This window comes from Spea bombifrons, chromosome 5 (genome assembly GCF_027358695.1).
Source record: "Spea bombifrons isolate aSpeBom1 chromosome 5, aSpeBom1.2.pri, whole genome shotgun sequence".
Classification (NCBI taxonomy): domain Eukaryota; kingdom Metazoa; phylum Chordata; class Amphibia; order Anura; family Pelobatidae; genus Spea; species Spea bombifrons.
This window is the reverse complement of record NC_071091.1, coordinates 88,900,022-88,920,831: the sequence shown is the minus strand read 5'-3', so window position 1 is coordinate 88,920,831 and position 20,810 is coordinate 88,900,022. Positions and strand designations below refer to the sequence as shown.

At 39.5% G+C, this 20,810-nt stretch overlaps 2 protein-coding genes across 3 annotated transcripts; one reads left to right on the top strand and one right to left on the bottom strand.

Annotated features, from left to right (window-relative positions):
• Positions 1–2,417: 2,417 nt before the first annotated feature.
• Positions 2,418–6,825, bottom strand: XKR9 (XK related 9). Its single transcript, XM_053467039.1, has 4 exons — positions 6,726–6,825; positions 5,375–5,862; positions 4,815–5,020; positions 2,418–3,192 (listed from the first exon to the last, which is right to left on the bottom strand). Exons 2-4 carry the CDS (start codon positions 5,644–5,646, stop codon positions 2,567–2,569), a joined length of 1,104 nt encoding a protein of 367 aa, XP_053323014.1. The 5' UTR covers positions 5,647–5,862; positions 6,726–6,825; the 3' UTR covers positions 2,418–2,566.
• Positions 6,826–10,569: 3,744 nt separating this feature from the next.
• Positions 10,570–18,172, top strand: LACTB2 (lactamase beta 2). Of its 2 annotated transcripts, none has more exons than XM_053467417.1 (7): positions 10,570–10,776; positions 11,759–11,922; positions 13,273–13,399; positions 16,706–16,884; positions 17,200–17,348; positions 17,562–17,643; positions 17,927–18,172. In XM_053467417.1, exons 1-7 carry the CDS (start codon positions 10,649–10,651, stop codon positions 17,965–17,967), a joined length of 870 nt encoding a protein of 289 aa, XP_053323392.1. In that variant the 5' UTR covers positions 10,570–10,648; the 3' UTR covers positions 17,968–18,172. The 2 variants fall into 2 exon arrangements, with proteins under 2 accessions (XP_053323392.1, XP_053323391.1); XM_053467416.1 differs by having other exon boundaries at positions 13,270–13,399.
• The last annotated feature ends 2,638 nt before the right edge of the window (positions 18,173–20,810 follow it).

Below are 20,810 nucleotides of genomic sequence, written 5' to 3'. Positions count from 1 at the left end.
GCAGCCAATTGGTAATTTTAGGGTTGGAGACATTACTGTGTAACTTGCTAGGTGGGCTTCAATAAAAGTGTGTATTGAGTTCCCAGGTATGGTTCATTTGGTGCAGATTACTGTATATCACCAGGTTGTATCACACTATCATACATCCTTGGTATGCGGTACATTTGCAGCACAGCATCTATGTCAGACAGGAGAATTTTATGGGTATCAGCGGTGGACAGATATAGTAAGACCCTGTGCAGATGTGCTTCACTCAGAGAACTCTGTCTACACCAAAGAACAGACAGTTCACAAAAATATATTGGGGAGGGCAGGGCCGGCCCAAGACAAAATGCCGACTGGGGCGAAGTTTCAAATGCCGCCCCCCCCATGATCTACCCTCCCCCCCCATTATCTACCCTCCCCCCCCCCGGTACTTACCTTTCAGCAGTCCTGCAGTGAGTCTCCCTGCTGGGTCTCCCTGCCGGCTTGTAATGCTGAGCGCCGGAAATGACGTCATCTTCCGGCGCTCAACATTACAAGCCGGCACCGAAACTGAGCAGAGGAGAGAGAGAGGGGAGCCGAGCGGGTACTGACAACTTGGCGAGATAAAACCACTCGGCGCCCCTCTCTCTCTCTTCTCGGCTTTAAAAAAAAAAAAAGGGCTTGGGACGGCTGGAGCGGCTGCCTCACTCAGCTCCATTGTCGGGCCGGCCCTGGGGGAGGGAATATAGCATAAATAAAACTGAAAATAGGAAATGAGAAAATAGGTATAGAAGGAGATTTTACAGAATGGAAATAATGAGAGAAATTGGAGCAAAACGAAAACATATGCTAACGCTACACTTTTATACACATGCACACACTATCCAACAACATACACACACTGCCTAATACTATTGCCAGTGTGCGGCACACTATACATATACACACATACACCCTGACCCTGATGCTACAGTATAGACGTATACACACTGACTCCAGCACTATACATATACATACTGATTCTGACAGTATACACACACATACACTCACAGACTGACTCCAGTATACACTCGTATTCACACACATACACTACCCCCCCCCCTCACTTCATAGATACCTGCCATTGTGAATCCAGCACTCTACGCTGTCCTCCGGGGCAGCTGTGAAGCGGGTTCCGTGAGGTGCCCGACGGGGTTACGTAATGCACGTTATGTGCACCTCACGGCACCCATCTTTACAGCACCCCCTGCAGGAAAGCATAAGGTTGCAGATTCACAATGGTAGTTTTACCCTTGTCCTGCAAAACCTTGGGCACCAGGAAGTGGTTTCAAGTCATCATGGTGACCTGGCACCCACGGTTTGCTGAGCCCTGATTTTTAAATATCCATGTACACAAACTTACACAACCATGCTCACACACACATTCACAGTCATATTCATACTCACAAACATTTACATATACTCATTCATTCACGCACACACACCTCCTTGATAATACACACATCCATGCTCACACTCACTTACAAAACAGCCCTGACTCATTGAGGTATGGACTCCACTAGACCTCTGAAGGTGTGCTATACAGCAAGACGTTAGCAGCAGATCTTTTAAGTCCTGTAAATTGCGAGGTGGGGTCTCCATGGATGCATCCTGGTGCCATGTATTTTCCAGGTAATTGAAGCACACGTACCAAGCCATCCACGTGATGTAAAAGAAAATGTGATTCATTAGACCAGCTTCTTCCATTGCTCCATGATCCAGTTCTTATGCTCACCTGCCCATTGTAGGCGCTTTCGACAGTGGACTGGGGTCAGCATTTGCAAAAAACCGCGATGCACTGTGTGTTCTGACACCTTTTTATAAGAACCAGCATTAACTTTCTTAGCAATTTGAGCTACAGTAGCTTGTCTGTTGGATTTGACGCCACGGGCCAGCCTTCGCTGCCCACATGCATCAATGATTCTTGGTCATCCATGACCCTGTCGTCGGTTTACCCCTTTTCCTTCCTTGTACCACTTCTGAGATGTACTGACCACTGCAGCATGGGAATACCCAACAAGAGCTGCAGTTTTGGAGATGCCCTGACCCAGTTGTCTAGCCATCAAAATTTGGCCCTCAGATCCTTACATTTGCACATCAACTTTGACGGCGAAATGTTCCCTTGCTGCCTAATATATTCCACCCACTGACAGGTGCTATGATAACAAGATTCTCAGTGGTCATAATGTTATGGCTGATCGATGTACATCCATGCTCATCCATGTCACACAGAAACATTTACACGCACACATCCATGCTCACACATACACATTGATGCTGCACTCCATGCCATCCAAGGAAATGCTAGGGAAAGTGCACACATAATTCACCAATATATATTGTTAGGCACTAGACTGGACAGTGATGGGCATTATGAATTCTGTAATTTAAAATAAACCAAAACAGTTTGTGTGGGTTAAAGTGTGTTTCAATTAATAATTCCTTTTCTTCTGGAAAGGCCCATAATGATGGCAAAGTAGAATTTTTTTCAGGAATAAATAAATCATAATTTCATACAGTGCACCAAATGCATCAGAAACATGACTAAATACAAGAAAATATACTAAAGAATTATAAAAGATCTAATTCTCCCTGCTAGTTCCGCCGTGGGACCATCAATTCTATCCTGATCTTTGCTGCAAAGGGTTGGATGAAAACACACATAATAAAGGATTAAGGAAATTATTCCTAATCCCAAAGTAAAAACTACAGAAACACTTAATATAGCAAAAAGAAAGGTCTGAGTAAAGTGAGGTTTGATGGAGAAGCATAAAATAAGAATCCCTATGGTAGTAAGCACCCTCACAAAATAATACACTGAAACGGCAACTCTAGTTCTTTGCCCTTTAACATTGAAGAAGGTAAAAATAAGTATAGATCCTACTACAATTCTATACAGAACTTCCATGCTTTTTGTTGTACAGAAGTCAGTGTGTTGCTTCCAAATCCAGCAAAATCCTGCTAGCCCCAGGATGATAATAACAATAATAAAAATGTAGGGATTGCAGGCTAGAAGAAAGACAATACTTAATATCCAGGAGGTTAATGTGAAAAGTTTGTACAGTACAAAAGTGATTGCAGGTAGACCCACGCTAATTGCTTTCTTTCCTGGTAGAGATTTCCGTAGTGACATCTGGTAGTCAACTGTAGACCATGAGATACTGGACACAGACACCAAGATAGACGCATCTGAAATGGAATATAGCATTATTGGTGTGGCAACCATTATTAAGCAATCATTAAAAGTATATGGTTAGCAGCATGAAATACATTTTTCGGGAGGAATCTAATCTTATTTTGATTATTTTTGTTTATTTTTTCGAAACTTCATTTTGCACTTATTATTTTTATACTTATTTTATCTGGAGTCTTATGAACATAATTAGGATTAGCATCTTTTATTTTTGCAGGGTTTTTTGTGTATGTAATACAAAACAGGTAGCATTTCTTTGCATGTAAAGGCACTGTATCTTTTTTTATTGATGTAGTTCCATCAGATTTATATGAAAAATTACATAGTTAAACTAAGACAGAAGGTTTGGATGGCATGGCTCCCAATACAAAGGACAATATTGCTGAGGAGTAGGGATTCGATAGGTCATAGGTGTCACTGAGTATGTATTTTTGGAGTCTAGGACAGGGTCAGACATAGCACTCTATAGGCTTGGTGTAACACGATTTACTCATTATGAAGAGGAATAAAAAGATGTGATAAGAGATGAGCAAAGGGCAAACGTGTTATTCACTAGTAGAAAGGACGAGATATATCCAGATAAGAGGGATGATATAGGCAGGAGTATTACTGATGAGGCTTTGTTAAAGGCAATAGTTAAAATAGTTAAAGGGAATAATGTATATTTGACCCTAGAAGATATTGGCACCAATGCAGAGAGTGGCAGAGATAAAGTAGCATTGGATGAATTATAGGAAAAAGAAATAGATCTGACTCAGCTTGGATATAAATGGGTAAGTTAAGATTTTTAAGGTCACCTAACTCACCAATATCATACTTGAACTGTAGGTTAGATGGCAAGTTATTCAGGGAGTAGGAAGAGAGGAGAATACTGGACAATTTTAAATACGTTTAGCTTTAGCATTGAAGCCCATGAAGTAAGTATTTAGATAGAACAACAATTAAGAGAGGAGGTGGAAAGGACAGGCAAGACAGGGGCTGATGTGATTTGTGTGTAGGAAAGCGATGACAGTGCAAGACTGAGGTAGTTATAGTAAACAAAAGTCTTCTTAGACTATTTTGAAAGAATGACAAGGGAGTGTGTTACCACTGGTTAGTGACACAGGGTGTAAGTGATGGGGTGCAGCTAAGAGAGGAAATGATTGTATGCGTATTTCCTGCATTTGACAGCGTTGTATTCGCTACTACTAGATTTCTACCTTCCATATACGGAAAACAACTGATATTTATCTGAAATAGTGCAGGTATTTAAGAATATTGGTGAATTTGTGCTAACAAAATATTTTAAAAATTGCATGGCATGGCTACCAGAAGCACACATTTCATGTTATTGCTGCCGAAGGTTTGCTAACCTTTTTCTACCAGCAATGTGAATGTTTAATGGGTGTGTTCAATAAAGACGTGAACAATTATCATTCTTTAGCTTAAGCACATTGTGTTTGTCTATATTTGACACTTAGATGTAGATCAGATTTCATGTTCTTGCCACTGTATACTGTATATATATTGATCAATGTCATGCTGCACATAATACAACAATAGCATACGATTATGTATGAAGCATTTGACGAAAACTAGGGAATTTCCAATAAATATGTATAAAAATATTTCCACATACACTGAATTACACTTATCTGCCCGTGTTCCAGCAGGATGAACAACTGTAGAATAAGTTGGGGAGCACTCTCAAGGTAGGTCTTAAAACAGCGCAGCATACTCATATCTGTCATGGCATCTACTGCTTTCTTCTTGGTGTCGGAAGGATTTTGTTGTTTGGCTTCAGATAATGTTGCTTGATATCCATACTTCAGTGAATACCAGTATCTGAATAGGAGAACATGGGTTTACATGTAATGAGGATAGAAACAAGCTGAAAAAAATAAGGTTTTGGGGGAAATTCGGGTTAATGTCAAATATTTACAAATAATGTTTTGCATCAAAATTTACAGATATAAATAGGGGAGATACTGCAACTGGACACAGCTCTAACCTGATTGGTGCGACTAACAGGAAAAATACAAAAGTAATTCTACCACATCTAGCAAGAAAAATATTAAAATATCACATACATTAATGCTCACATACAAACATACATACATACCCAGAAAACATGAACAAGGATTTAGCATACATCAAAGTTGAACACCATGAGCATGAGGCATAGAATCATATACTTACCTTAGAAAGATCCCTGATAGAAATATATGTACAAGAAGGATCCATCTCAACCTCCTTTTTCCCTTATCTTCACAGTCATCTTTAAACCATGTATAGCTAAACACCTGAACTATTGTCGTCGAAACAAGGATAAAAAAAACTGTTAAAAAACTAAAAAGATGATGTCCTTGTTGAAAATATTTAATGGCAATCCAAATATCAGCTCCGATGTCAAACAGAAAGGTAAAAATCCCAAATACAGTCATTAGAAAATTCCATTTTGTAAAGCTCATCCTTTATTTTAAGTTTTCATTTTGTACAAACTGCAAAACAAAAAATTACAATATTTTGTAACTGGTTTACTTGATCTGGGCAATTCCATGGTTGATTTGGATTATCCATTTAAAACAGAATAATGTGCATATAAACGTAAAGCCGTGTTTTCTTTAAACCAACTTGCTCAATAAGGCAGACACCACCATGCTGGATCTTCATAGTGACACTTGGTACTGTAAAGATGTGCGAGAAATGAAATTAGTTAACAATTTGCAAGACACAAAAAATTACATGCATTAAACACTGTGTTTTTGGCATTTGAACCCATTTAGGACAATGGGCGTTCCCTAAATCCATTGAAAACAATGCATTTTGAGCCCGTACATGTACTGGCATTGTCATTAAGGGGTTAAAAACTGGATGGGCCAGATGGTGGGTGCTCACTCTGGCATTTTGCTTCTGCCAGGTACCATTCACTTAAGGGCTTTTATTTGAGCTCAACTCAGTATATTTTTTTCATATACTTTGGCAGGATTTGCAGGACCAAATGAGATATTTCTGAATTTAATAGTCACCTTTTAGCCCATCTCGGTGCATTTCAGGCTAATATAATATTCTGCTGAACTTAGTGAGACTATTAATGAAATGTGCAACCCCACCAAATTAATGAAGACCCCACTAACGACTATCTCATTTTCCCAATGAAAGGTTATAAAAACTACATTCTAGTAATTGTTGGAGGGCTGCAGACACAGGAGTATTAATTAAGAGAACAACGTTAAACCATTTAACATTGCATGTCTATATCCCTTAATCATTATCTGTATGGCAGTTAAGTCACAATATATTAATGGACAATCACAATAATTTTAAAACGTTAGTAATGGCCAGATTTTCTGAGATCGGTAAAGCAAACTGGTATAAAAACCCTGGTATGAACGTAAGGTGTACACACCTAACCATCCTGTATAAATCTTTCTCACAATAATAGTTTTTACTAACATGTTACTAGTGGGCTATTCCACGTCTACCTATTTTGTGTGTAAAAGGTGCTAGTAAAAATATATCTGTACATTTATGAGATCGGGAGCCTTACCTTGCAACTTCCCAGAAGAGAAAAAAATGTGTGTTCTAAGAGTGTAAAAGGAAGTGGAGAGCTAAACACAGGAGGTTTCATTTTACACTCCCATGTCTCTCTGGTAACAGGCTAGAAGAAAGGTTAAGAACTAACAGGATAACAGAGATATGAATCACATGGAGCGTAAAGGTATGCACTAGCAAAACCTTGCCTGATGTATTTCTACAGGGGGAAGTGACATGGGGTTAACTCTTTAAGAGTGCCGGAGGTGAGTCCCGAAATGCAGCCCAGCCAATGAAGAATGCATATTAAAGTACTTTCTAAGTAGTTTGATAAGGATTATCAATCTGGATAATCCAATGAAAACTGAAACTTTCACACGAGCCAGCACTAGAGCTAGTTAGGGTGATTATAGGTCAAAATTCTTTATTTTCAGCTATAAATGTTGCGCACATAACATTGATTTTGGGGTAGTTCACCGAATTTACTCGAATATACAACAAGGTTTTTTGTAATAGCAAATGCTCTGAAAAATATCCCTTGTCTTATATTCGAGGTCGTCCTATAATACAACCTCAAATAGAGGTCTGACTATTAGACTTAGATCCAGATCCCCGCAGCCCTGCAGAGGACCTGGATTTTCCTCTCTGGCAGCAGGTGAACGTCTGCGCAGTGTGCGCAGACAACCTCTGCTGTTGCCCGACACTTCTGCCGGGGCTTCTATGACGGAGTGCCAGCATGACATGGTTATAGAAGCCCCTGGCTGAAGTGTCGGGTAGCAGCAGAGGTTGTCTACGCACATCACGCAGACGTCCACTAGACACCAAAGACTCTGAAGCACGGGGGACCAGTCTGGGGATGCATTAGTAAGTCTGGGGGGCAGAGTGGCATATCTTGGGGCAGAGTGGCAAATAGGGGGTATAAGGCATATCTGGGGGGCAGAGTTGCATATGGGGGGCAGATGTGCATAACTAGGGAGCAGGGTGGCAAATAAAAGGAAATAAAAGCAAGACATGAATTTTTCTCAATCATAGTTTTTATTAAATATGAAAATATAGTTTACATGTGAATTAATATTTACTAGTAAAAGTGTTTTCCTACTATAATCAGGCTTTTTTTTAAATAAATTAATATCCAAATTTTGAGTCGTCTTATAATCGGGTCATCTTATAATCAATAATCAATAATCAAATAATCAAATTTTCTATTTGCTAAGGATGAAAAAGCTACACCAATTATGTCCCAATACACCAGTGTTTTAATAAGAAATATAGCATGGGACCCCTCCCCCCTTGCTGAATCTGCCACCTCAAGGTGTCCAGCTGTAAAAAAACATCCTTTAGATAGACCCTAAAGTAACAACATGAACCAGCACAGGAATGCTGCCAGATGATTTATTGTGAGGTCAGCCTGCTGGCTTGCTGGTAAGAAAAGCCTTATCCTTTCTCCCATGTAGGTATATTTATTGTTTTAATTTAAAAACACATGGACAGATGAACTTGGGTAGACCACAACTACCTCTGCCAGATTGTTGACAAGGGTGATCAGAGTCGTAGCACTCAAAAGCAGGTGGGTTGGCATACCTGTGGACATGCTTATGTGCCTAAACTGGGTTACATTATGTATTGTCATCTACATTGAGAATGTGGGCAAGCCACATTTATGTACTGTTTTTTTTTTTGGGGGGGGGGTATTGATGATGAACAGTTTGCCTTAAACTAAGTGTGTCTGTCTTAGCATGGGTGTGTGTGTATGAGTGTATGGTGTTAGAGCATCAGGGGTAAGCCTAGGGTTACTGGAGTCTAGAAGGGAATAAGGAGAGAAACAGTGTACGTATATAAATGTATGGTGTTATGATGAGTGTGTTGGAGTATGATGTCAGACTGAGCAGGTGTTAGAACAACCAATTTGTATGGTGGTTTTATTTTAAAGCCCACACACACACACACACACACACACACACACACACACACACACACACACACACACACACACACACACACACACACACACAACCTTCCAGCTGGGTACTCCTGCAGGCTGCCCATAATACAAGTGTCAATGCTTTCATATGAGGGAAAATAGCCACAAGCATGCAAGTAAATTGAAAAGCAGCTGGACAAAGGTATATAGGGTCGAGGGAATATTTATTCTGTTAGCTAGCTTTATTTTTACATGCAAAATACAATACCGTATTTGTTAAATAATACGTACCATTACATGAACACAGACAGACAGGAAAATGTAAGTAGAAAATGTGTCCATGCTGATCATCGCAGCTATTATCAGGCTTTACCCCAGATTTCTTTAGAACCTACAAACACCCCTGGTTGCTGGGAAGCCATCATTAGCAAACACTGAGTTCTTATTTTCCCAGTGTTTTCTCTCACCACAGTTATGTGACATTATAAATTAATGGGGCTACACAAAAGTCACGTTACCCTGGCCACCGCACTCTAGTAGGGTTGGCCCTCCGCCTATGTTGATAACATAACAATAGTAACTGAAAATTGGCCCATCCTTCCACAAATGTGCTCAGACACCCTGCACTCAATGAGTTAATGTACTTTGGTCTTTCTGATAGTCCAGGATCTCCTTGTCTTTTCTACTGTGCTCAGCGGTAAGCCGCTCCGGGCCGGTCCAAATCTTTTCATAAATGGCCGACCTGGACCAGAACAGCCCTTTTTGCGAAATTAACACAATTTGTGACCATGTGGTAAAAGTGAGTCTTGCAAGCAGCCAGAAAGCTGCCAGGGAGGGAACGTGCCGGAGGGGCTAAGGGAGGAAGTATGTAAACGTTTTTGTGTGTGAGTATGAATGTGTATATTATTATTATTATCTTTTATTACTATAGCGATGCAGCGCTGGGCAAGAATGTGTTTATGTGTAAGCCTGAATGTGTGTGTGAGCATGAATGTATATGTGTATGTGTGTGTGCGTGAATACATGAATACATAAGTGCAAGTGTGAGTGAGTACAGGTTACCATAAGTGTTAGTCAGTGTATGTGTGTGTGTGTGTGTTAGCATGAGTGCTCAAGTTTGTGCGAATGTGAGAGTGTATGTAAAAATGTGTGCCAGCGCGTATGTGAGACAGTTAGCTTTAACTGGGAAAACTATGACTGGAAAGAATAAAAACTGATATAGTTGCAAAAGTTAGATTTAGCCTGCAGGGTCTGTGCCAGGTGCTGCACAGCCAAAGGTGTTCCAAGACATCAATAAAGAAGTGTCTCTGTATGACGTGGATCCATGGGGGAACGCGTATCTTATAAAGCTGCTCACCGACATGCATACTCCCCATTCACCCCCCAGCAGTGACAGCGTCACGGAGCTGAACCCACAATCACTCCGACAGAATAAAAAAAAAGTATCATAAATGTTAAAGCCCCGCCCACATTTTCATGCGGCTTTCGACTCGTTCTCTTAATGGAGACATCCTCCAACTAAAGTAACTGCAAGTAAAGTGAAAGCGTTAATCCTAGCCCGCCAATCCTAGTCCGTGACTCAAACTGCGTAGAATTCCTGCTACAAGCAACACTAAAAAGTCAACCGTCTAAACCACAGAGCAGCTACAATTGGTGGATGGGGACTGTTCTGTGGGCGGAAGTAGATGATAACCTCTGATTTGTTACCGTTACTCAAATTGCGTAGAACTCCTGCTATAAGCAACACTGTCGACCGTCTAAACCACAGAGCTGCTGTAATTGGTGGACGGAGACGGTTCTGTGGGCGGAAGTAAATGATAACTCTGATTGGTCACCGTTACTCAAATTGCGTAGAACTCCTGCTATAAGAACGCCGTCAACCGTCTAAAACAAAGAGCTGCTGTAATTGGTGGACTGAGACGGTTACGTGGGCGGAAATAGACGATAACCTTTGATTGGTTACCGTCCCGACCCTGTTTCTGAGCTGGTTGTGGGAGGTGAATTGTAGTGCTTAGGTTATGATGTCGTTGTCGCTTTTGCCGCGTATCGAGCAGTTGTCCTCACGGGTTATCCGTGTGTTAGGATGTAATCCGGGTCCCATGACACTGCAGGGCACTAATACCTACCTAGTGGGCACCGGCCGCAGGTAAATCGGCTCTATCTGACATGGAGCATTGGTCCTCTGCGGCTTCTGTATACACTGTACTACCTAGCCAGGAACCACCGTGCCAGCTGCTCACTACACATGTGTTATATATATATATATATGTATGTGAAGCTATTATTGTTGGATCAGACAAAGATGCCTCGCGGAGGAAGAACTTGTACTCCGTGTAAAGCCATCAGCTCAAGGTTCAAAAGTCCCATAACATATGTTTGGGCCCAGCTAATAACCATTGGGCCTGAAAGGAGTTATAAAATCTTTCAGGCACCATTACTGTGAGGCGACCTTCTCTCATACTGTTTGTAGTGAAAAGTTACTCATAGAAGCAAATGTTTAAAGACCAGTGCTGTCAACAGATGCCCATATTTAAACTGGCCTATAATGAGACAGTGGGGAAGAGAAAAGGCTGCTGATCGGTCGGTGACCAATCTTCAGCGTTGCTGCAGGATCTGCTGGCACTCTGTCATTTATGTACGGGATCATGGTCTTCAGGCGCCTGACCCTTATAATCCCTTTTATTGGGTTTGGGATACAGTGATGTGGAGATAACTGTTTCACACATTACCATAAAACAAGCGTCGTACATTTGTATGATTAGTTCTCTCAGGTATATATTATTACAGCTCATTAAATTATCTCCCCAAATCAGTATGAAAAATAAGTACCAATTAAAATAGTTTTTTCACATGATTCTATAATGAGTTATATAGAGAACCATGCATACACTTTTTTAATTATAAATTGATGCACAGGTATGAGGAAAAAAGCTGCGATGCAGCTTGTATGGATCTTAGAAATAACCTACAATTACTTTGAAAAAGTCCCTTTTTAAATAAACATCAGGAAATATAGGTCATTGTCCCCATTACAGGTATGGGTTATATATCACTGCCGTATATATAAGTATTTATTAATGTTTTGTGTATTTTTGCATAACAAAATGTATACATTGTTTCTTGAATAGGAGAATTCTTATAGACACAGGAGAGCCTGCAGTACCGGAATACATCAGCTGTTTGAAGCAAGCGCTGTCTGAATTTAATACAACCATTCAAGAAATTGTAGTGACTCACTGGCACCATGACCATACAGGAGGCATAGCTGACGTATGTAGAGATGTAGTCGGTGGTAGGTAGTTCTACTTCTTGCATTTTGTTTATAAAGTTATAAAGCATTATGTTTTTAGATGCAGTCCTCAAATAGAGATGTGAATTATGATGCACTTAATCCATATGATTACTGCATGGTCCCTTTTTCCATGGTGTTACAAATATATATGGGGGGTTCTGCAGAATACCACCAAATGCATTTACCCCTTTACCCAGCTCACTGCTATTTTCAGTGCCAAACTCATCTCCTTGCAAGTGATAATACTTACCTCCAGTCAGCTCCACTGCTGGCTCAGCGAATGCTGTGGGTGGGGGCTGTTAGATATTTTAATATGAAATTGGTCCCCCATTTGCAGCCATAAAAGCTTCCACTCTTCTGGCAAGGCTTTCCACAAGAATTTGGAGTGTTTCTGTGGGAATGTATGCCTATTCAGCCAAAGGACCGTTTGTTTGTTTGGTCTGGCACACAATCTGGCATGAAGTTCATCCCGAAGGTGTTCAGTGGGGTTAAGTTATGGGCTCTGTGCAGGTCACTTGAGTTCCTCCACACCAAGCTCATCCAGCCATGCCTTTATGGACCTTGCTTTGTGCTCTGGGGCACAGTCATGCTGGAAGAGGAAAAGGCCGTCCTCAAACTGGTGCCACGATGTTGGAAGCAATCGTCTAAATGTCTTTGAATGCTGTAGCATTAACACTATACATAGCGATCTTCGGCTTGTGTGTAGCTGCTTGGCCATGGAAACCCGATTTGTACGCACTACATGTTTCAGCATTTGGCAGCCCTGCTTTGTACATGGCCTACCCAGTAACGTATCCCTGCATATATAAGTATTGTAAGTTTGATTCAGTGGGTTACATTTTGTTTACATGCAATGTCATCCCAAGTGATGACTGACCATATTAGACCCTAGAGTGGATTACAGGCAAATGTCACTCTATTAAAATAGACACTAGAGATTATTTGTTTTACACTCTGGAAGGCAAAAGCTATGCACACTGTACTATACATCTTTCTGGCATCATGTTTAGAAGTTATGTATATAACCACCGAATGGCCAAAATGCCACCAAGAATTTAAAACTTCATGCTCTGTGCTGTTCAGTCACTGATTAAAGTAACAGTGTTGTGGTCAAATATCATATAGTTGCAAAACTCACCCAATTATGTTTTTTTTCCCATTAAAAAAGAAAAATTTGCTGAAAATTTATTTTCTAAAATAACATATCTGCTATAAGAATATTTGTATTTCTTTTGTCTCAAACTGTGTTTTGTAAAGAAGACTGCATGACAAAAGATGCTATTCTCTTTTAATATTACACAACTTTTCATGTTTATTTAAAACAAATTTGACGTTATGTGTTCTTAGCAGATTCAGGCTTCAGCATCAGTAAACTTCCTCGCTGTCCCCACCAAGAAGAGGTTATAGGTGGAGGTGATCAAAAGTACAACTACCTTAAAGATGGTGATATTATATCAACTGAAGGAGCAACTCTTAGGTACTCTGTACTCGCCTTGGAAATAGAAAACTATTTCGCTGTATGGGAGATGACCGTACAGGGCAGCATTGTGAGCATCCGTACACTGCTACGATATGAAGTGATATGAATATGATTGGGCATTTCCTTCCAGTGGGTATCATTGCTGACGTCCGCCTTAAGGTCTTTGGAGGAGAGTCCATCCTCTGCTGGGATTTTTGATTGCTCCTCTTACTGGCTGATCAAACACATTGCGATCAGCAATACAAGGCCATGGAGCCGTGCTTGCTCATCACAGTGCAGGGGAGATGAGAGTGAGAAGCAAAATTAAAATGAATAAATACACTTCATAGGAAGTTTACAAAAAAAGAAAGAAAATGCAAAAAAGTGCCCCAATATCCCTTAGCCATACCATATAAATGTGTATATATGTATCGTCACTGCCTCCAGTCCCAGGGGGGATATCCCAGCAGGGTCTGTCTAGAAGATATCCTGTCCTTCAATGACCTTCCAGGTTGACGTCAGCAGTGACATCTTCCAGTAGAGATCAGGCATTCCTTATGTAGCTGCTGGCTCCTGCTGACATGGGTAGTCAAGGCTGTCAAATGATAGGGCTTTTTAAGGCAGTACATATGGGTTAAAAAATACAATATAGGGAAATATGTGAATGATGGATATGGCCGTCTACAACATCAGGATGGTGCTGAAATAAATTGGGTCATTGTTTAGTAGTGGTACCTGCTGTGTTGAAGAGATCCTTAATTTAATTGTATAACAATTGTTTTTTCTATGTTAGTATATATTTTTTTTACTAACTTTTTTTACTGTCTTTGAGCACTAGTAATTATGTATTATGTATCTTTATGATTTTAAAGTAGTTTGCTAACTATACAGTAAGCAGTGAAAAGCTCATAGAAGAATACATGATCTGATGATCACGTCTGATGATGCGTTATGTCAGGGCTTGACAAATTTGTTGTGAATCCAGGCGCCAGGTAAAAAAGTTAGGAGCCAGGATTTTTTTAACCCCTTAAGGACATTAGGGGTTATTACTCGTAGTATATTGTGGGACAATGGCTATTTTAACATTTTTCGGTGTTCCTGTTTAGCTGTGATTTTCTTCTTTCTCATTTCGTGCTCCCACACATATTATATATTGTTTTTTTCAGGACAAACAGGGCTTTCTTTAGATACCATTAATTTTATCATATCATCTAATTTACTATTAAAAAAATGATAAAATATGGGGATTTTTTGTTAAAAAATTACTTTTTCTCACTTTTTAAACAAAAAACTTTTACTCATCTGCAAAAACGAATGAAAAAAACTGCTAAATAGATTCTACTATTTGTCCTGAGTTTAGAAATACCCAATGTTTTTATGTTTTTTTGCTTTTTTCTGCACGTTATGGGGCAATAAGTACAGGTAGCGTTTTGCTATTTCAAAACCTTTTTTTCCAAATCTGGTAATTCTTCCCCCCATGTGCTATTTCGGGTATCTTTGAAGCCGGCCAATGCAATTTACCCCATCAAGTCATATATTTTTAAAAACTAGACACCCCAAGGTATTTCACATGCTGGTAATTTAACCCTTTCCATGCACTAATTTTACCACCAGCCTTTGTGAAACTTTATGGTAGTAAATTTTTTTGTATTTTTTTCACACACGTTGTACTTCAGGTATAAATTTATCGCTCCTGGTATATGTCCCTGTCAAACAACACCCCAATATGTGTTCAGTAACATCTCCTGAGCGCAGTGATACCCCACATGCATGGGTTTGTTGGGTTATTTGGGAGGTAAAAGGCCGCCTTTGTGAGGTGTGTATTTTTTGGCCATTTAGACATCTGCCCCATGTCCCATATCTGGGACATCTTTGAACTCGGCCAATTCAATTTATCCCATCCACTCATGCATTTTTTAATACGAGACACCCTATGGGCATTTGTAATGCCAATATTTTAACTCTTTCCATGCTGGAATTTTTGTAAAGATAAAGAATTTTAGGACTTGCTTATTAATTTTTTTTTTTTTTTTTTGGTGACAGTGGGGATTTTTATATGTTACCATATTATTTTTATTTTTTGTAAAAAATTTGTTGAAAATTTTTTTAAATTTTTTTTTTTTTTTTTTTTTTTTTTTTTACTAATCACTCATTAGTGAGCTGGGCTCCATTGACCTTGCATGGTTGGATGCAGTACCTGCATTCAACCTGCAGGAGGAGCTCGAGAGTTCACAAGAGAGTCTGGATAGACCCTCTATGAACTCATTTCAATTGTTGATGCCATCCTGTGAATGACGGCAACGTCATTCACAGGATGGCACTTGTGGTTGCTCTTCGGAGCAATCACAAGGTGATCGGGGTAGGGGGGCATTGAAGGGGCGGCATTGAAGGGGTTAACACTGCACTGTCGCTCTCATGGAGCGATCAGGCAGCAGGGGGTGTTGTGTCAGGTCCCCACACTTGTGTGGGGGCCCAATCAACACACAACCCCCTTCCCTGAAGCTGCCTGCGGCAGCTGAAAACACGATTGCTGGTTTTCCAGCAACCATGTTTTCAGCCTACAGGCTCACTCCGTGGGAGTGATCTCAGGCTCGGGGGCGGACTCTGTGTGGCTGTGCTGTCTGCCCAGACTCCTGGGCAGACAGCAGCAGCGCCCCCGTGTGGTGACTCAGCCTCTTACATCCACAATTTTTTCTGGATGTTAGAGGCTGACAAAACCTAGGCGCCAGGACAAAATTCTCTGTCGACCTGGCGCCTGGGATTTGTCGAGCCCTGCGTTATGTTAATAACATGTAACAAATGTGTTGGCAGGATTGGTCAGTTGTGGACCTGGTGACAAATATTTTTTTAAAGCTGAAGTCTTAGGTACTAGCGCTGTGGAATCTGCTGGTGCACTATTAAATATACATTACATTTATTTATAAAGCGCCGACAGATTCCGCAGCGCTGTTACAGTCAGAAGAACAATTTATAAACACATACAATAACAAACTGGTGCAAAGGAGAAGAGGGCCCTGCTCTTGCGAGCTTACATTCTAGTCATGAAACTGTGTTGTATTGAGTGGTAAATTACTTACTAGGGTTCCCTCCATTTACATAATTTTCTCGTGCTGTTCATGAATTATACATACATGTCCTCTACATATAATAGTAGGCAGGACATTATTTTGTTATTGAGATATCACAAGGACAGTTTACCATTACTCCACGGCCAGCCAGCATTATAATACTGAGATAAATCTTCCAGACCCATTAGCAGTTCTAGGTATTTTGAATTCAGAAGGCATTGCACATGCTTGATAACTCTTCTATGAAACCTTGTAGAGTTCTGTACACGCCAGGACACACCGATGACCATATGGCTTTGGAGTTACTAGAAGAAAATGCGATCTTCTCTGGAGACTGCATACTGGGAGAGGGAACTGCTGTCTTTGAGGAGCTTTATGATTATATGAAGTCTCTGGAAAAGTTGTTGGATGTTAAATCGGACAAGATTTATCCAGGTTGGTGCTCTCAGGAAGGACATCATGGTCATTTAGAAACAACGGGCTGTATTTATAAAGAGCAGTTTCTAGCAATTTGCACACGTCAATTGATTGTAATGAACAGTCTCTATTGACTAGATACTGTACCATTAAAAGTATATCTCGTTCGTTAGGCCTAAAAACTGTTTTCCTAACACAAATTGGTATATTGTATATGCAGTTTTTGCACATTTAATACTTTTTAGACATTAATTGGATCATTCAGCATGTGTTTTTCATACTTAATCCAGTTTAGCCAGGTGTTTCTTCCTAAAATGTCTTTTTGCCTAACAGGACACGGCCCTATAGTTGAGGGAGCCAGAACCAAAATTCAGGAATATATTTCACATAGACTGGCTCGTGAACAACAGATCTTTCGGGTTTTACAAGAAAATCCTGGCAAAGCTCTGACGTCGATGGAACTGGTTAAAATAGTGTACAAGGTAAGCACATTAAAAAAAAAAAAAAAGATCAAGTTGACATTTCAAACCAATGAGTGTTCACCTAAGATTTGTTCTTGGATGTTGCTTTTTGAGGGGTATGTTTTTTAGTGTGTGTTTACAGTGCAGTGTATCATGTATATTGATGGATTATTTTCATTGTTAATGAAGAAGATCTTTTAGTGCACCTACAAATGCTGGTGTTTTTCCACACAGGATACCCCAGAGAATTTACATAAAGCCGCAGAGATTAACCTTATTCACCATTTAAAGAAGCTTAAGAAGGAAGGAAAAATACGTAAGTTTCTTCTTCATTTTCTTGCAGTTACAGGTTTCTTCCTGCTGCCTATGGACTACATCACCAACCTGTCAACGTTTATGGAAGATAGTCCGTTCTTAGTTATGTTTTTCAATTGCACTTTAGTAGTATAGGTGGTAGAATTAAAGGTATTTCGCAAGATCCATGAATTGATCAGCTCAAAAGGTTCGTTATTCAATGTAAAATGGGGCACACAGTCATAATCACTTTTGTGTAGTGATCAGCAGTAAAACCTTTTTTTTTTTTTTTTTTTTTCTTGTAGTGGAAGAACATTCGCCCATTCGATGGAAGAGTAAGTTGTGAAGAAGAAAGTTCTGTTCAACATATGCGAAGGGACTTCATGAAATGACTTTATACGAATAAAGGATATGCAAATAACTACTACCTGTAATACAACTACATGTATTTTAAATAATATTTATATTTGTAATTTTCACTTCAATTAATCATTTAGCTTTGTAATTGAAGAAATCCTGGGATATGCCCTTATTAAATGTTAACAAAATTACTCTGGTGTCTTTTTTATGGTCTAGTTAATTACAGGAATGAATAAAGTTAATAGTAAAGTTGAAAAGCATTGATTAGGGGAGCATTAAAACAAAAAAAAATCCTTTCAGCCCTTCTGAAGGGGAAGATCCCTGTGCTTAGGTCATCATTGTGCATAAAGGAGGAAGCTACCTTGGACCCTGGAGCTTTCCAAAATAAAAGCCATCTGCTGGCCGAAATCTAGTATAGCAAGAGACTTCAGTTTCAGCTTCCTTACTACATTTTTTGCAGTATTAGAAACTGTTTTTCGTTCCCCAAATAATAAAACATGTATGTTGCTCATAAAATAGTGCTGTATACAGTAATGTAGGTTAACACATACAGAAGCCTGAATTTCTCATTTTGTTTCAGTAAGCTTTACCTACCTATATCTGCAGGCCAAGTGGCTGCCATTGTTGTCATTCATCAGATATTTGGGATGACTCTCCCAGCAAAGACATCACATTGAGCTGACTCTTTATGCCAATGCTGATGAAGTCTGTTCTCCATAGACTTCCATTAGCCAGAATATTTTTCTGGTGATTAACAGCAAGTCATTGAATTTTGTACTACATGCAGTATAATAACGAGTCTGGGAGTTTATCTAATAGATTGGGCTAAAATAACACATGTAAATTACTGGGGGGTTTAATTGAGGGTTCCAAATGGAAACACCATACTATAATTTATATAAACTGGAGCAGGATGTAGTAAAGTTTGGGGTATACATTAGATTTACCATTTCACCAACGATATGTGGTGCAATGTGTTTCAAAACATCCCAAGCTTGACAGAAATTAGCAGTATAATTGCTGCATAGAAGTGTGAAATGTCCTACTGAAATACCTTGGATTATCAACAATCCAAAATATATACTGTTTTTGGGAGATTTAGGATTTTGAGACCTCAAACAAAGTTCCACTCTCAGCCCATCAAATTTTGAAGGATATATTTTCATATTTACAGTGTAATTGCTGAAATGGGCTAAAACCCTTGGCCAAGGAGATGCTTCCAAACTCGAGGCAAGTAAATTATTATGTTTTCAAGGGACACTTTAATGCATATGAGAAAGGAGAGGCCCCACTTGTAAATGCGTGTCCCGTGTGCATTTGCCCCTTTGCTTCTCTTCAGCTATTTTCCGCGCAAGAGATGCGTTCAAAACACATCTCCCAGCATGCAACATACTTAAATCCAGTTAGCTCCAGCACTGGCTCAGCGAACGTCAGGGTTTTTTTTTTCCACACAATATTATAGTTTATATATGCATATGGTTTAAAAAAAAAAAAAAAGTTGACGAGTCTTGTTGACTCTTGACTGAATAAGTTATGAAGGTGCAGCCTCGGTGATCTGCTGCAGGAACAGCTTGGTTGGTCCTGTTCAATATAGAATTAATTTGCCAAGAATCTCCTTACCCTTTTGAAGTATGCATTATACAGGGCCACCTCGGCTCTCCATGATGTAGAACCTTGCTGGTGTTTCATATGGAAAAGTAAAGTGATAGGGTTAATATCCCAAATCTCCTGCCAACGCTCCCTTTGGTGAAAAAAACTGTAGCTGAAATCACTTTTAACCTCAAGTGTACAAATCTTGATCCTTGAGGAGTTGAGCCGATTATAAGAAGTTATTGATGATGTCATGAAATAACGCTCACTTCACTTTAGCTGTTTATTCTAAAAGATTGAAATGACATTTAATTTTTTCAAAGGTAACTTGACTACCTGGCAGTGGTTACAAATGCAAATAGCACTTTCTCCTGTATCTTAGTTAAGTATTTAACAGTAAATGGCACTGAAAGTCAAAGCAACGGAAAGCTTGCCCAAAAAATCAACATATTCTGACTCCGTCAACATAAGGTGACTCATTAAACAGCGTGTCATCCAAGTTTTAGATACCATTTAAATGCCCTTGTGGTTGGGTTGCCATACAAACCCATGGATCATGGAAACAGGAGGACCAGGTAGCGTTACAGAGTATTTCTCACAAAGTACTCCACGTGGCAAGAGAACCAGCCTCATCTTTATTTTTACAATACATTAGTGTAATAATTCACTGTTCCCGTTGCGTTCACAAGGTGAAAATTCCTTTTTTGCCATACCAGGATTTGACGTTCTTAATAAAAATGATATTTTATTACTATATATTATATATAAAATAATGTAAAAGATATTACTATGTTTTATTAGCAATGACTATTTCAGGGCAGCGATCAGGCATTCAAATGTTTAATTATTCTGTTTATCTTGGGAGTTGCGAGAATATAACTATTGAGTCAGGCTTCCATCGCTGTTATTTTTGGCAGGATAATGAAGGTCTTTTTTTCATATGACCAAGTTAAATATCAGCTTTTCTCCCCAAGGATTTATTTAAAATAAAATGAAAGTTGGATGTTTGGTTTCACCAAATATGCCAGAATGTTTTATATCGCATTTTAAAATAAAAAAAAAATCCAAGACCAGACCAAGGACTGATTAAGGTCTGAGTGTTCTCATCAGGAAGAACAAGCCGACTAGACGGGACGAATGGTTCTTATCTGCTGCAAAATTCTATGTGATAAAAGTATTTTTAATCTATCAAATCTACAGTAGCCAATAATTTGTTTGATTTATGGAAACTTCAGACCA